Source organism: Stegodyphus dumicola, chromosome 9, assembly GCF_044657685.1.
Source record: "Stegodyphus dumicola isolate Sdum_Otavi_A_Nest chromosome 9, ASM4465768v1".
In the NCBI taxonomy this organism is placed as follows: Eukaryota; Metazoa; Arthropoda; class Arachnida; order Araneae; family Eresidae; genus Stegodyphus; species Stegodyphus dumicola.
Window position 1 is genome coordinate 82,235,116 of NC_140776.1, and position 14,509 is coordinate 82,249,624.

The 14,509-nt window shown below is 32.5% G+C and overlaps 1 protein-coding gene across 2 annotated transcripts in view; it reads left to right on the plus strand.

Annotated features, from left to right (window-relative positions):
* Positions 1–14,509, plus strand: part of LOC118200607 (neuroligin-4, Y-linked-like) — a 76,722-nt gene that overhangs the window by 33,692 nt on the left and 28,521 nt on the right. For both annotated transcript variants that reach the window (XM_035372572.2, XM_035372570.2), the window contains exon 8: positions 2,214–2,340. In XM_035372572.2, coding sequence (XP_035228463.1) covers positions 2,214–2,340 — 127 coding nt within the window. The remainder of the gene's footprint in view (positions 1–2,213; positions 2,341–14,509) is intronic.

Here is a 14,509-nt window from a genome sequence, read left to right on the forward strand (position 1 = left end):
TAGTATCAAGATTGGATGATGCCTTCCTTCATTCTGTTACAGTAATTTAAAATATAAAAAATAAAAAATACTGATTGAAGCAGAAATCATGGATTGAGTAATGTAAACAATGAAAGCTAGCTGCTAACTACATCACCTGATCACATGGAGAAGTTCTTGATGCTTCTGAATACTTTTGTTTTTAATTTTGATGATATGGGGACTATATGTCCTATTGTTTTACAGGTTTTATTCATTCCTCTTGGAGTTTGGCTGGAATTGATATGAATATTTAAGTGAAATATATTTGATGCTTCAAATGGTAGTGGAAATATAATGATAAAGTTTGAAAATGAATTCTGACAACTTCATGAATGTTCTGTCATAATGAGCCAAAAATTGGAACAGTTGGACAATATGCAATTTTTTTCCCAAGGTTAGAATTAGCAGCACAAATTGCCCATCCCAACAAGGCAGTACATCCTTTTAACGTGCCATCCCAAATGAACAGTTCATTCACTAAGGCACCTGTTGCAAAAGGATTAAATCTGTTTTGAATATATTAAGCATTTTGATTCAAAATTTCAAAATGGTGAATACTTTCAAAATTTTGTAAATGTATCATATTTATCAAAAATTAATGCAAAATTGAGACAGATAATTTCAAACATAAGGGGAGGTGGGGGGAAGTATAGTTGCATGAATCTAATTAGAAAGTGCTTCTGGGAAATAAGTTCTGTTTTGTTAAAAAAAAAAGAAAAAAAAAAAAAAAAGAGAGAGAGAGAGAGAGACCACAAATGTTTTTTCAAGCCAATTTTATTTTTATATAAATGTCATTTCTGAAGCTATTTTTCTACATAGCTTTTACCAGTGTTGAGACATTTGTCGAAACAGGTGACCAACCTTCTTCAAAGAAGTTCTGGCCAGTCATGACAGCTGTATCTTTACAGTGTTTTTGTTGTTGTCACTTTGAAAGTGCTGAAATCCAAGGTGACACTTCATGTGCAGAAACAAAAGGTAGTCAGATGATGCCACATTAGGACCGTAGGGAGGGTTCTTGAACTGATGCCAACCAAATTCCTTTTTTCCTTTTCCAATTTCACTACAGTGTGAGGCTGAGTGTTATGGTTTAGCAAGATAATTCCTTGACTTCACACTATTCTCCTTTTGTTTTGCATTGCATGCTGAATTTTTCAAAGTCTGACAGTACTGAGCAACATTAACGATTTTACATCTAGAAGAAAGTTCAATGCGCAGAATCCTTATGCTTGGAGCATATGCTTGGAGCACTATCACTAGTGCTGTGGCAGCGAAAGAACAGAATAATACTGACTTCTCAGATATGCCTTCGGTAACAATGATAGTATCAATGATTTCTCATGACTTTTGCTCCAGACAATTTCCGAATCACTTTTTTAAACTTTTTGCCATAAAATATTTGTTTGTGCATTGCTGTAGTGACCTAAACTGAAGGAGGCAGTACTGGGATTCTCAAGCAGATAAATTAGAATTTTCTGTTATAAAGCTCTTTTTGAGTCACTCTTGTAATGTATGATTTAGTATTATCCTGTTGAAAGATCATGTTAGGTGTTCTGATTTATGCAGATCATTTCATATTTAAAACCCATTTTAGACTATCTAAGTGATAACAATGCATATTTGCATTAATGGTTTGGTTATTTTCAACCATTCAAACTAAACCGCACTATCCATACCCCATCATATGCAAAGGAAAACCTTCTTTGGATGCAATCCCTTTTTTTTTTTTTTTTTTTTTTTTTTTTGTAACTCGCCTTCTTTTATGAACTCAGCCTCTGTTCATTTCAAGCAATGTTTTTAGTTTCAAGCAATTTACACAATTAACTCTTTTTACATTTCTTATCACTATACTTTTTTTTTAAAAAAAGGAGTTATTTTTTTTAATTTAATTAAATCAATTTTTTTTTGGCATAAAAAGAGCATATTTCATTTTTTTACAAACGGTGAAGTAAAAATTGATAAAAGTTTAAAAAAATTAAAAATATAATTGTCATGATTTGCTAAATTTTTGTAATTGTTATAAATTTGTTCATCTTTTTTGCCTTTTTTATACATAAATTTTTGTTTGTATGCACAACAGGGATTAATATTATGCATTTATTTTTTTTATTTCATATGTTATTTTTTGTTATTTTTCTTTTTTGTACTCTTGCTTTTAAACTTTACTGAACTGCAGATTTTGTTACCACTTGCAGATGCTCACAGATCGTTATTATGTTGCACCTCTTGCAGAGACATTACAGCTCATGATTAAGAACAGAGTTACAACATATGCATATGTTTTGAATTATACATTCCAGGGGTATTCAACAATTCTGAAAGGTGAAATTAAGCATACTCATACTTTTATATTAATTTATCTATGATGCTTCATAGTATTGAAAGTTATAATCTAAATTTTTATCATGTTGTTTTAGAAAATATTATCTTGCTTAAAAACATAGCAGTTCAGTTTAGTGTTTTAGATGTAATTTAAATTGTATGTTAATTTACAAAATTTTATTAACTTATAATATTTGATGAGAAGATCCTAAATTTACACATGATAAAGTAAAGATTGTGATATTAACCCTCTCGCTGCGTATCTCACGATTTCCATGCGTAACGTAGAAGTAGCAAAATTTGCACAACCCGTGATTTAAATGGGTATGCATTTTTTCTGTCTGTTTAAACTTTGCAACCCGCTCTTTTCCTGTTCATGGTTTCATTTTGGCTTTTCCGTGATGTTTAATTGTTTATTCAGATCTGAGTTAACGGATGGCATTAGTTGTCCATAATTTTGCAAAACATGCAAGTATGTTTTGTACCATTTTACACGCTCTTTTCAAAGATGTCTGGCAGAAAGCATTTCTCGAGTGATACAATCTGCATTCATGACAATAGTTTTGATAGTGCTAGTAGTTCTGACTCTGATTTCAAGTACACTGACCTCCAAAAGTTAAGGAACAGCATGTTGTTTGTGTCTAATTTGAGAATGAAGCAACATAGAAACCAGAAATTTAGAGGACATGTTCACTAAACAGTTCTTTAATAAATGTGATAGGGAATGTTTCTAGAGTTCCACACAAAAATGAATTACAACAAAAAATTGCACTCTTGGGAGAGAGTTCCAGTCTTGGAGAAACTGTATATCACAGTTTTTTGAGGAAAAATCCAATGGTAACAAAAATGGGTTTTAATAAGGGATTTGTCCACTCATAGCTGCAATACATTTGCGGTAAGGACACTCCATGCTGTCAATTAAGTTGTCGGTCAGTGAAATGGGAAGCAATGACTACATACTGAGTAATCCTTGTTCAAGCTCGTCTATCGACCTTGGAGGAGGACTTAAAACAGCAGCCTATCTCCCAAGGTAGTTAGTTCCAAAGATGCTGTATCGGATTCAGGTCTGGGGATTGAACTGGCCATTCCATCTGCTCCCTACCATTACCTTCAAGATATTCTGCAGCAATCGCAGTCGAGCGTTGTCGTCCATCAGAAGAAATCCAGGACTAATAGCAACGGCATATGGGCGGACATATTGATCAAGATCTCGTCTCGATATCTCACAAGAAGAGAACAGACACCTTTTGTTGACTGGTTCAGGATGCATGTTCTCTTGCCCAACATAAACAGGCACCTCTGTGTCCTCGAGTCATTTGCATAAATCGCCAAATTTGGCGACCCTACTTATGGCAACCTTATATTAATTTATTAAAGCGAGGTGTGCGTAGTTCGTAGATTCGTTCGTTGCCTACATTGCGCCATTCGTAGATGTTTCAGATGGTGAATCATACTCCCGGAAATAGCTTTTCCCCCTTTCCCTGCATTAACATAACCTTTGGAATTGTGAAAGCAATAGAAAATTCCGGTACATTCGGCATTCTTTTCCTGCCACCCAAATACTACACACGTTTGAATTTCTATCAAGATCTTAATAATTTGCATTCTCGTTCCGCTTGGTCAGTTCATATTCGTGTTTATTATGATCGTTATGCTTATATTATGAGCATATGTATGAATGTTTATAATAACATAATTGCAGTAACTGCTGAAGTATGTAAACTTCCAAAAATGGATGTGTTTTAACACAGATTAGCTTTCTAAAGAATAACATTCGGAATGCCTTAAATAAAGGGAAAGTAATCGAATAGTCAAAATAATTTCATTTTTTTGGCCAATACATTATACAGTACGAAGGTTGGGAGGTTCTCCCCTTTCGCCGCAAAATCGCGAATATTGAAACTGTTACAGTTCGCTGCAAAACAAGCAACGGACCCTTTTTTTTTTTTTTTTTTTTTAAATCACTTTTCAATCTGGATTGAATAGGACTAAAAGTTCTGCGGTCTACCAACCCAAGCGAAGAATGATTCTATTCCGGAAATTTAACGCAATCTGTTGAAAATTAGAATGAAAAACATCCCAGATTGGTAAGTCTCTTTCTTTTCCTTTATTTAGTTCTTTATTCTCCCAATATCGGCAGCTCTTGAATCCGATTGCATAACATCACGTAGGAAAGAATTACTGTGCACGTTTTGCACAATAACGTTTGCGATATTTTGCAGAGATAATTAATTTTGATGTTCGGTCTGACATTTGTTTATGAATATTTAAAAGAGTTTTACTGTGCTTGCAAAGCAGAATATTTTTCTGTTCCGTTGGTTTGTTTTTATATGATGCACATATCGAAATGTCAAAGGCATTTATTTAATGGAAAAATCTAAAGAATGGCTACTGTCTATCCCCCCCTCCTCTCCTCTTTTTCAAATTACGCTCGACTGTCTGCATATTCGCCAATTTTCAAGTATGCGGGTAGTGAAGCTTTTACTGTTAAAGGATGACTGCAAGAAGCAAATTTCTGTCTTCTGTTTTCAGAAATGTTCCTCTTTTTTACTTAAATTACTTTGCTTGCAATATCTGTTAAGGGAAAACTGATATAGGGTGAAAATTTAGAAAATGTTCAGAATTTAGATTTAAATTAGTTAAATATCAATATGAGTGGAAAAATAAATTATATGTATTATTAAGTTCCAAGCGAATAGAATAAATATGCCTTATTATTATTTATTTCCTCTGTTTTGAACTGAAATTTCATCATTAAATCTTGTAATATAGTTTAGTTCTGCAATTTTTTTTTTATTGTAAACTAGTTCTGTGAATTGAACTGTTATTTAAAATTTAAAAAAAAAAAAAAAAAAAAAAGTAATTATTTTCAATGGTTGAGGTAATGCTTATTCTCTCTTAATAAATACTGAATTTTTCATATTTTAAATTACGAGTCTAATTTTTAAGGTTATGCAGTTGTGTGTAATGTAATTAGACAGGTGCTTATTTTTTTTTCTTAAAATGTGCTTGAAAAGTGCTTATAGGTGCTTATTTTTTAACTAAAATGTGGCTATGAACCCTGAAACAACTGGTCATTTTGCATACAGACCTGTATTGTGCAGGCGTCTGCGCACTGTAGTAGCTGAGATTCTTGTTCCTGTTGTCACTAAATGATCTGCCATGAGCTAAAGCACATTAATGTTATTCCTCCTTCGGGCCAAAAGAGCTAAATAATGGTTTTCCGCAGGTGTTGTAATTTTGCCTGGAACATGTCTTTTAGACACAGAATCCTCGGATTCAAACTGATTTCATAGTCAGTGGACCAGACTACAAAAGACATTGAGACATCTAGCAGCATTAGCTTGCGACATCCCCATTTCCATCCATCCGATTGTCCGCCACCTCAACGAATTGGGCAATCTGACTTCTCCTGGGCACTGATAGACTCTTCAGGATATTGTCAATGAAACTGCTAATAACAATTGAAGATCAACACGATTGAACAAAACTTACAATTTTTACATTTTTCTGCAACTTCTGTATAAGTATTAATTTCTATAAAATAAAAGTTGTAGCTATTGTTTTTGCATATATATTCTTAAACTTTGTTATTATCATGCTTATAAACTATGAATTTAAATGTTACTGATATTTTTGTAACGGTGAGCTTTGAAAAACATGCTGTTCCTTAACTTTTGGAGGACTGTGTATGTTGAATATAGTCATAGTGAAACTGATGAGAATTTCTTGGATTCCTCTGTGGATAGTGATGAATCTGAAGAGTAATTTTTTATTTAAAGCATTTGACAATGATGCAAAATTGGTGTGCAAAATATTCATTGAACTCTTACTTCATTTGCTTTTCTTGGTAATCACCATGGAATACTTTATAAAAGGGACTTATATGCTTCATAAAAAGGATAACCTATTGAAAAATATAACTTTTTGAAAATTATCGAGCTAAGCAATTCAAAAGTATTCAGATGGGAATTCCAATGTTTACTATGGCACATGTAGTTCAACTTAATCCCATGAGACTCACTGCTCAACATTTTGCTAGCCATATACCCCCAATCCCATCAAGAAAGAGCCTCGTAGACAGTGTGCTGTTCATTGCTAAAAAAAAACTGAAACTGGCCCGAAAATTCAAAGATTGCGAGGTAGGACTTTTCCTCGAGTGTTGTTTCAGAGTTAATCATACTAAACTTCATTTCTAATACATGTTTTTTAAGTATTTTGCATGTTTTTATTAGGATATACATTTAACTTTGTATTTCATAAAATAAATGATAATTTAACCAAGATTAATAATCAAAATTTTGCTTTTATATGATTATTCTTCAGTTTTAAGTTTCCAACAACCTTTTTTTTTTATAATCTAATTCTGTATTGGGGGGGGGGAGAATCCTTTAAAACATTTTATGATATATTTTAATTCTAAAAATATATTTTAATTCTAAAATATATGTAGATTTGAAATGCGTGATTAAAAATATACATGATATTTGAACCTATTTTGATAAAAACATTATGCAACGAGAATGTTAAGTGATGGAATAAAGGTATTTTAAAATGTTGTTAAAAAATTTCGTATACATATAAATAATTTTAGTGAAATTATAAAGTTTTAAGTAATTATAAATTAGTGTCTCATATATAATGTAACATGAAATGCCTCAAATATACAAAGCTCCACCAGAAAAATAATGTTACAGGGGCAAGTCCATTTAACATTGAGGTGTCAAGCTGGTGATGGTTTTGGCAATTTCTCGCCAAATTTGTGTCACCACATTTGGCGAGAAATCGCCGGAAGTCGCCAAACTTCGTGACCATTTGCAACATTTTGGTCTGATTCTTATAGTTGGCCTGATCCGTATATATATAACTGTATCTGTATCCTCTCCTATATGTAACTGTATACACCTTCCAGCAATTTCGAGAAATGAAAGGTGCTCGGAATATCTCATGGAGTAGGAGAATACTGTATGAGATTCGAGAGAACATCAGTTCAGAGTTGACTTTGGAGTATCAAAAGATCTACATGTCAGCTTTCCTTGCATAGCATTGTGTTTAACATTTTTAGTAGTTTGAAATGGTGACTAGTGATTGTTCTCTCTCATACCAAGAAGCCAAGTACTTTTATGAAAAATTCCAGAACTGTAAAGTGTTTCTTTTTTAAAATTAAATTTTATCAAGCTATCATCAGTTCTGTATGCTTTCAATCCATTATGAACTTGTACACATGTAGCAGTATGTTATCTGATACTTTGATAGTGCTGAATGTTTGAAGATTGTTCTCAGAACATTTTGATTTTGTATGCATATTTAAAAATTTAGAACAGGAATTTTAAAGTGTTTTGTTACTATGCATTTTAAAAATAATTAATTAATCTGTATTAATTTTTTCAAAGACATATTTAACTTTTACTGAATTTCTTTTTTAAAGTTTTGTAATTCTTTTTTGTGGTAATGTATGTAATATTGAATACTAAAAGTAATTAATCCAGAGACATGGTTAATTCAAACTTATGCATAAGTAAACTTTCTTTATATTTGTAGATAGTGGAAATTTCAGTTAGTTACTGTTGACTATGATTAAAAAAGTCCTTTTCATGTATTAAGAATAGAATATTTTGTTTAACTAGCCATTTAGGAACTCATGAATTAATTTTCCAAATGGAATATTAAATAACAGATATAATACAACACATTATCCTGGCTCATCTAATGAAACATACTCCAGGGCATCCTGTTAAAAGGCAGGATATGTGAGATATCCCAGAGGGAAGTTAACCCCAAACAGATGGCTTTCACTGTGACTTAAAGCTCATCTAGCTCAACCCAATCAGTGGGAAGGAACATTGACCTCGTTATTACACATCAGAGAATGTGGAGTTTGAGTCGATGTCTGATGAGAGTGGTTTACCACAAAACCTGCCAGAAGATGGCCAGAACCTGGTTTATGTATAGTACAGGGTTATCAGGAAAGAATCATAAGGATACAAAAATTAATATTTTCCATATTTACAAACAGAAAATTATAAATAATATTTTATTGTAAAGGAAAAGCATTAAATTTTTAGTTTATAACATAGTCTTCTCACAGTTGGTGGCAGCACTGTTGCCATTAAGCTGTTTTTGAAATTTTGAAATGAAGTGGAAATGGTGTCCTGTGTTAGCTCTCCTTTGCAAGCAGTCAGTCAGTACTGTTCACCGTGAATTAAGGAGAAAGTACCATACAAATAAAGCACAGACATCTCAGAAGGTGATATAACCAGCTCCAGAAAACTGGATGCCTGTGTAAAAGCAAAAGTTCAAGGCAACCACTGTTTCAGCAGATAATATTGAAGAAAATGAGTCTGAAGAAATTGACAGTTCGTACTAGTCATGAACTTATGATACCTCAGTCTACCGTTTGGAACTGTGTTGAGAAAAAATTGCATTTTACATCTTATAAATTGCAAAGCATGCAAGCACTGAAATAGCGATGAGTTTCAATGTCTAAACTACTGCCTTTTCATAGATGAAGTTATGCAAGATGAATTTTTTTTTTTTTTTTTTTTTTTTCCCCATTCAACTTGTATTTAGTGATGAAGCCACCTTTCATTTAAGTGGCAAAGTAAACTGCTGTAACGTACAAATTTGGGGATCAGAAAATATCCATGACTACATTGAATATGTAAGGGACTTCCCAAAAGTAAGCATCTCTTGTGCAGGAACTTCTTCAAAGGTTTGCAGACCGTATTTTTTTGTCGAAAAATCAGTTAGTGATATTACCTACTTTAATATGTTGGAAGTATGCCTTTTCCTTCAGTTGAAGGAAGATATTCAGAATTTTATTTTCAACAAGATGTTGCACTTCTCCCTTTGTATTTGGAGATGTGTAAATTTTTAAACAGAGGTCTACCACATCATTGGATTGGTTGCAATGCAACCGATGTTTGATCCTACACAGCTACCCTTTTAGGTTACCTGACTTAACCTCATGTGACTTCTTCCTTTGTGGATAAGTCAAAGATCTTGTGTTCATACCACCTTTGCTTACTAGTCTGCCCGAACGTAAACAACGCATTTGTGATGCTTTACAATCAATCAATAGTGAAACATTTCAATGTGTTCGGCAAGAAATGGCATATTGCATTGATATTATACAGGTGACCAAAGGAAGATGTATTGAACACTTGTCCAAAAACAATTTAACATTTTTCCTTTGCAATGACATTAATTTAGATTATTTAAAACTTTAAACTTCCCAGTATGGTTCCGCTACATAGACAATAATTTTACCTTGTTTGATGGTAAGAAAGATGATTTAAATAAAGTTCTTTCAATAAAGATATCCATTGATCCTGCTATTCTATTCACTTTTGAACTTGAGAAATGCAATTTTCTTTCGTTCCTTGACATTTTGGTCACACGTAACACATCTAATTTCAGTACTATTGTTTACCGTAAACTTTCGTCGGTTTGCCTTCCATCACACTTCAAATCATGTCATCCAATTAAACAGAAGTTAGCTTCATTTTATTCCTTTGTTTTCTGTGCACTTCAAGTTTGCTCCTCCAAATTGGCTCTTGATCAAGAACTAAATTATTAAAAAAGAGTTGCTGTTGACAGGGGCTTTTCACCCAACATTATTAACCAAGCAGTTAAAAAATTCTCACCTCAACACACCAAAGGCACACTCTTGTTTTAGGAGATTTTAAGAATTCTGTTGTCATTCCTTTCTTTCCATCAGTTAGCTACAAAACTGCACATATTTTACAGAAATTTAACTTTCAGGTCGTATATTCTCCTATCAATAAAATTCCCAGTTCCGAACTTAAGGGCATCATTCTTGATAGGAATTCCTGGGGTATTTACAGGATTGCTTGCCAGTGTGGTTTAATTTACATTGGTCAAACTAAGAGCCTTAAAATTTCATGTTAAAGAACATGAGGCATGTGTTAGAAAACAGGAAATGCAGAAGTTCTCTGTTTGTTCTCTGTTCCCAGGACTTTTAATCTGAAAATCTCACTTTCCATTTTTCTACAGCCAAAATTATTCAAAAAACACCTTCCATTGGTGAATTCAATTTTCTAGAGCCATTTTACATATATCTCCAGAGCTGAGACTATCAGAGTACAGATCTCACCCAGACTGTGTATAACCATAAGTAAAAAGAGATAAATTAAAATGACTGCAAGTAGTAACATTAGCTATTTTAACCAAACAATAAACTAAAAGAAGCCATTTGCAGTTAATATGAATTTGAAATAAAGTGATTAGACTTGATATGAAAGAGAAACTGCTTTTTGTATTGCATAAAAAATGCTGAGGAGGAGAAAGGTTGTCATTTTTCAGCACAGAAGATACTGTAGGTAACAGCTGCAATTTTTTTTTCATAATTTTATAGGAAGGAAGCAAAAAAATTTGGTCGTGCTAATTAATTAAACCCAACAGACTTTTATGTTGAACTTAATACTTATTATACATGGTTTTAATAATTTACTATTTGATTTAATATCATTCAATTAAAAGAAAAAATCTGATGTGTCCAGCACATGACCTCCTGCAAGTTCCATGTTATGACATGGAATCGGCTTAATAGCAATGAGTTTTAAGTAAACTGTTACTTGTGAGTGATCATTTGTAAATAAAATCTGATTTGTTTATAAACTTTTTGGATCAATTGTAATTATAAACACTACTAATTTTTTATTATTTACTTTTGTATCACTCCAAAATAATAGACAATGAAAACTATTACACTCTCATATGCACATCAGTTCTCATGCTTCGATTTGAAAATACAGTATTCGTCATAGTGTAGTTCAGTAGTCGTATTGTGTTTCAGATTCACAAATCAGTGATTTAACAATCACAAACTTTTTATAAGCAGCATGTCTTTAGAATTCCTGATGAAGTGTGTTAAGTACATTTCTTTTTATATTTCCTGTATTATTTCTTTAAAAATAAAACACAGCAATAACAATTTGGATTCAGCATCCTTTTATTTGAATATTGATACAAAAGTGATATGATTAAACAAGTTTAATTTTCGGCACAAAAGTAAAACGAACACAGAAGTAAGAATTGGAACTGATACATTTAATTGTTATTTAGAAGTCAAACAATATTTAATTGTTTTATAACAATAGCTTATCTTAATAATGAGCTTATTCTCATTGCATTTAGCATAATTCTAAGATTATGTTTAATGCTTATAAATGTTATATGCTGTTTTGAATTACATACTGTATTTTTTTTTACTTTTTCTTTAAAAAATTTATATCTGAAAACTGGATGCAACTTATACAATAATGGCACTAGTGCCAGCTGCAATGGTACCTTTGGTTTCACCCACCAAAACCAAGGGTGAAACTTTGTTGATGCATGTGTGTTAACCCTTAGAATGCCACTCACCTGTTTCTTTAAGAAACCAAAATGTCTGAAATTCCACTTAAAATTCACACCAATTTCTTCCACTTCCCATTCGTTAATGAACAATGTGAAGGTTTCAAACAGTATAGTTTTTACTTCTTAACAAAGGAGCTTCTCCTCTGAGTGTACACTAAATCACCTTTAACCTAAAGATTTAAAAGCTTTTTTGAATAAGACTATTTAAATTAAAGATGAACTGATACATTACATTTGGGGAAACTGATCTTTGGCTATTGTGTACATTGGAGAAGCTAATAGATGGGAGTTCTGATAGTGATGAAGAGTTCTATAGTGAATAAACATTGATTTCAGTAACTTTATCAATATTTTTCCCTATTAAATTATAATTCAGTGGGCTAATAAAAACCAGGCTGCCAACCAAATAATTCTTTATTTTTTTTCAATTTTCGGATCCCAAAAACAAGTTTCTTATTACACATGGAAGTTTATCATGCAAGGGGAAATACAGTACCTATTTTAAATACCAAATTTGAGAAGCTTTAGATTATCTCGTAATATATTTTTTACGAAAATCTGTTGGGAGCTTCAAGTAAAGTATCATTTCTGGTTTAAAAATTTTAGCCAAAGTAATATGTTGTGCCCATTGATATAAAAGTCTTAAATATTAAAGCTGAAAAGTTTTGAATTTTATTTTAATATAGTTTTTCATTAAAAACCGTAATAGACTTAGAGTAAATACCACTTCTGGTTGTTCATTAAAGATTGGTATGGGCTTCCTTTAATGTACTAGTTTCAGTTGTCCTATTTTGGTCAGAATCTAGTCAACTGTTTATTTGAATGTGTTAAATAGTGAAAATTTTGTTTTGTTAAATAACTAACGAAATTAGGAGTTGTAAATTACTTAACTTTTAAATTACTTAACTAAACTTATTGATGATGCCGGACAACCATTCACTAAAAATCAAAATAAATGAAATTCATATAACATAAGAATTATTGTAAGTCAATCATATAGTTTTCATTTGTACCTTGAGGTTGTGTAACTCGGGAGCTGCCGCTGAGAATGGCTTTGTTAATATTCAGGTTCCCTTTAATTTTCATATTAATCCTAATTCATCATAGAAACAAAAATTTTATAACCAACATAGCCTACCATTCAATTAACACAAATCACACAATAATCATCTAAATTGCATGCTTATTTGTTAGTTATATTCTAATCAAATGACATTACATATTATTTTCAGGTTTAATCCTCCGGAGGTTAAAAAAAAAAAAAAAAAAAAGATAAACATACAAATTTAAGGAAGGTAGTTAAAATAACATATTTTCTTCTTGATTAATTAGACTTAGGTATTATTTAAAATTTTGAAATTCTTACGAACATTATTTTTGACCGAGTCCCAAATTCGTGAAACATAAAATTCTCAAAAAAAAAAAATGACAAAGAGAAACAGGTTCCTGTAATCGTTAGAATAAAAGAATGAAAACAAATTCTTAAGGTGAGAGAAAAGAACTAAAAAACTTAGCTGAAGAGTCCAGGAATAATCCGCAATCTTTTACGTCACTCATCAGGACATCGCTAATGGTAACACACTTTCGCCTTTTTTCCTCAAACTTCGCTGAAAGATCCAGAAACGGTCCGACGTACATATCTCAATGTTATCTCTAATGCCTCTGACCTTGGCTAGGCTTCCAGTGACCGATGGCAAGGGCCGGTCAGCTTTATAAATTTCTCTCCCTTTTAAAGTTCATTGTTGAGTAGCCACAAGACAAGACGCTCTAGTTGACATTGCTTCTTCTGTCATCTCCTTGGCGTCAATTGTCAGGAAAATTCTTAGAGATCACTTGAGATACACCATCGTGGCGGTTTGGTGGATAAGGCTAAGAAATAATCTGTTTTTATAGACGAAACAAGGGAAACACGCATTCCTTAGAGTTCTGTTTATAGTCTAGCAGATAACAAACAATGAAGACACACCACTAAGAATCTTCTCGAGCGTTACCAAAATCCACTGTAAGCATGAGAAATATCAGTCTGCCTCATCTCAGCAGCGTGTTCAAGATAGTTGGTCTTCACCCAGAAGTCAAATTTGCAAGCAACCAAAGACCTAATTCCAAGAGCAATTGAGCAGAACCGAGAGAGAAAGGCAAAAAGGAGCGAACCCTCAAATTTCACTCTAAAAATACTGACAAGCACTGTTTCCCAGACTTGGCAAAACTCGCCCCTCAAAAGTTTCCAAAGTTCCAATCCTTTTCTTCCGAAACTCGTCAAGTCACTAGTGAGCAAGCCCACTGCCTACAAAAGTTCGCCAGTTCTCCCAGAAACCAGCTTGCAAGAGCTTGACCTCCTCTCGACCTATTCTATTAACCCTCCTGTTTACCAGTCTAACTAATCACGCACACACCTCTTCAGCTAAACCATGAACAAAAGATCTAGCTTCTAGAATTTTGTGGAACATTCCCTGAATGAAAGAAGACAGGAGAATGAAATGGCAGAAAGGTAACGAATATCAGGCGACCCTGTTCTTTTACATTAACACCTTAAATTAACTTAACATTTCACAATTAATCCATTACAGTTAGTTAGATACTTCTCTTTATACTTTTACATAAATTTTACTTGAGGCATTGGTTCACAGACTGTATCCCAACATATTAAGAATTTAGTGAAAAAATAAAAGAATAGTCTCCTTAAAGTAAATATACACGAATAAATGCTTCTTTCTAGAGACACAAAAAATTAAACTTAATATCTAATTAATTTAACCGAATAAGAAATTATTTAATTCGTAAAATCCCA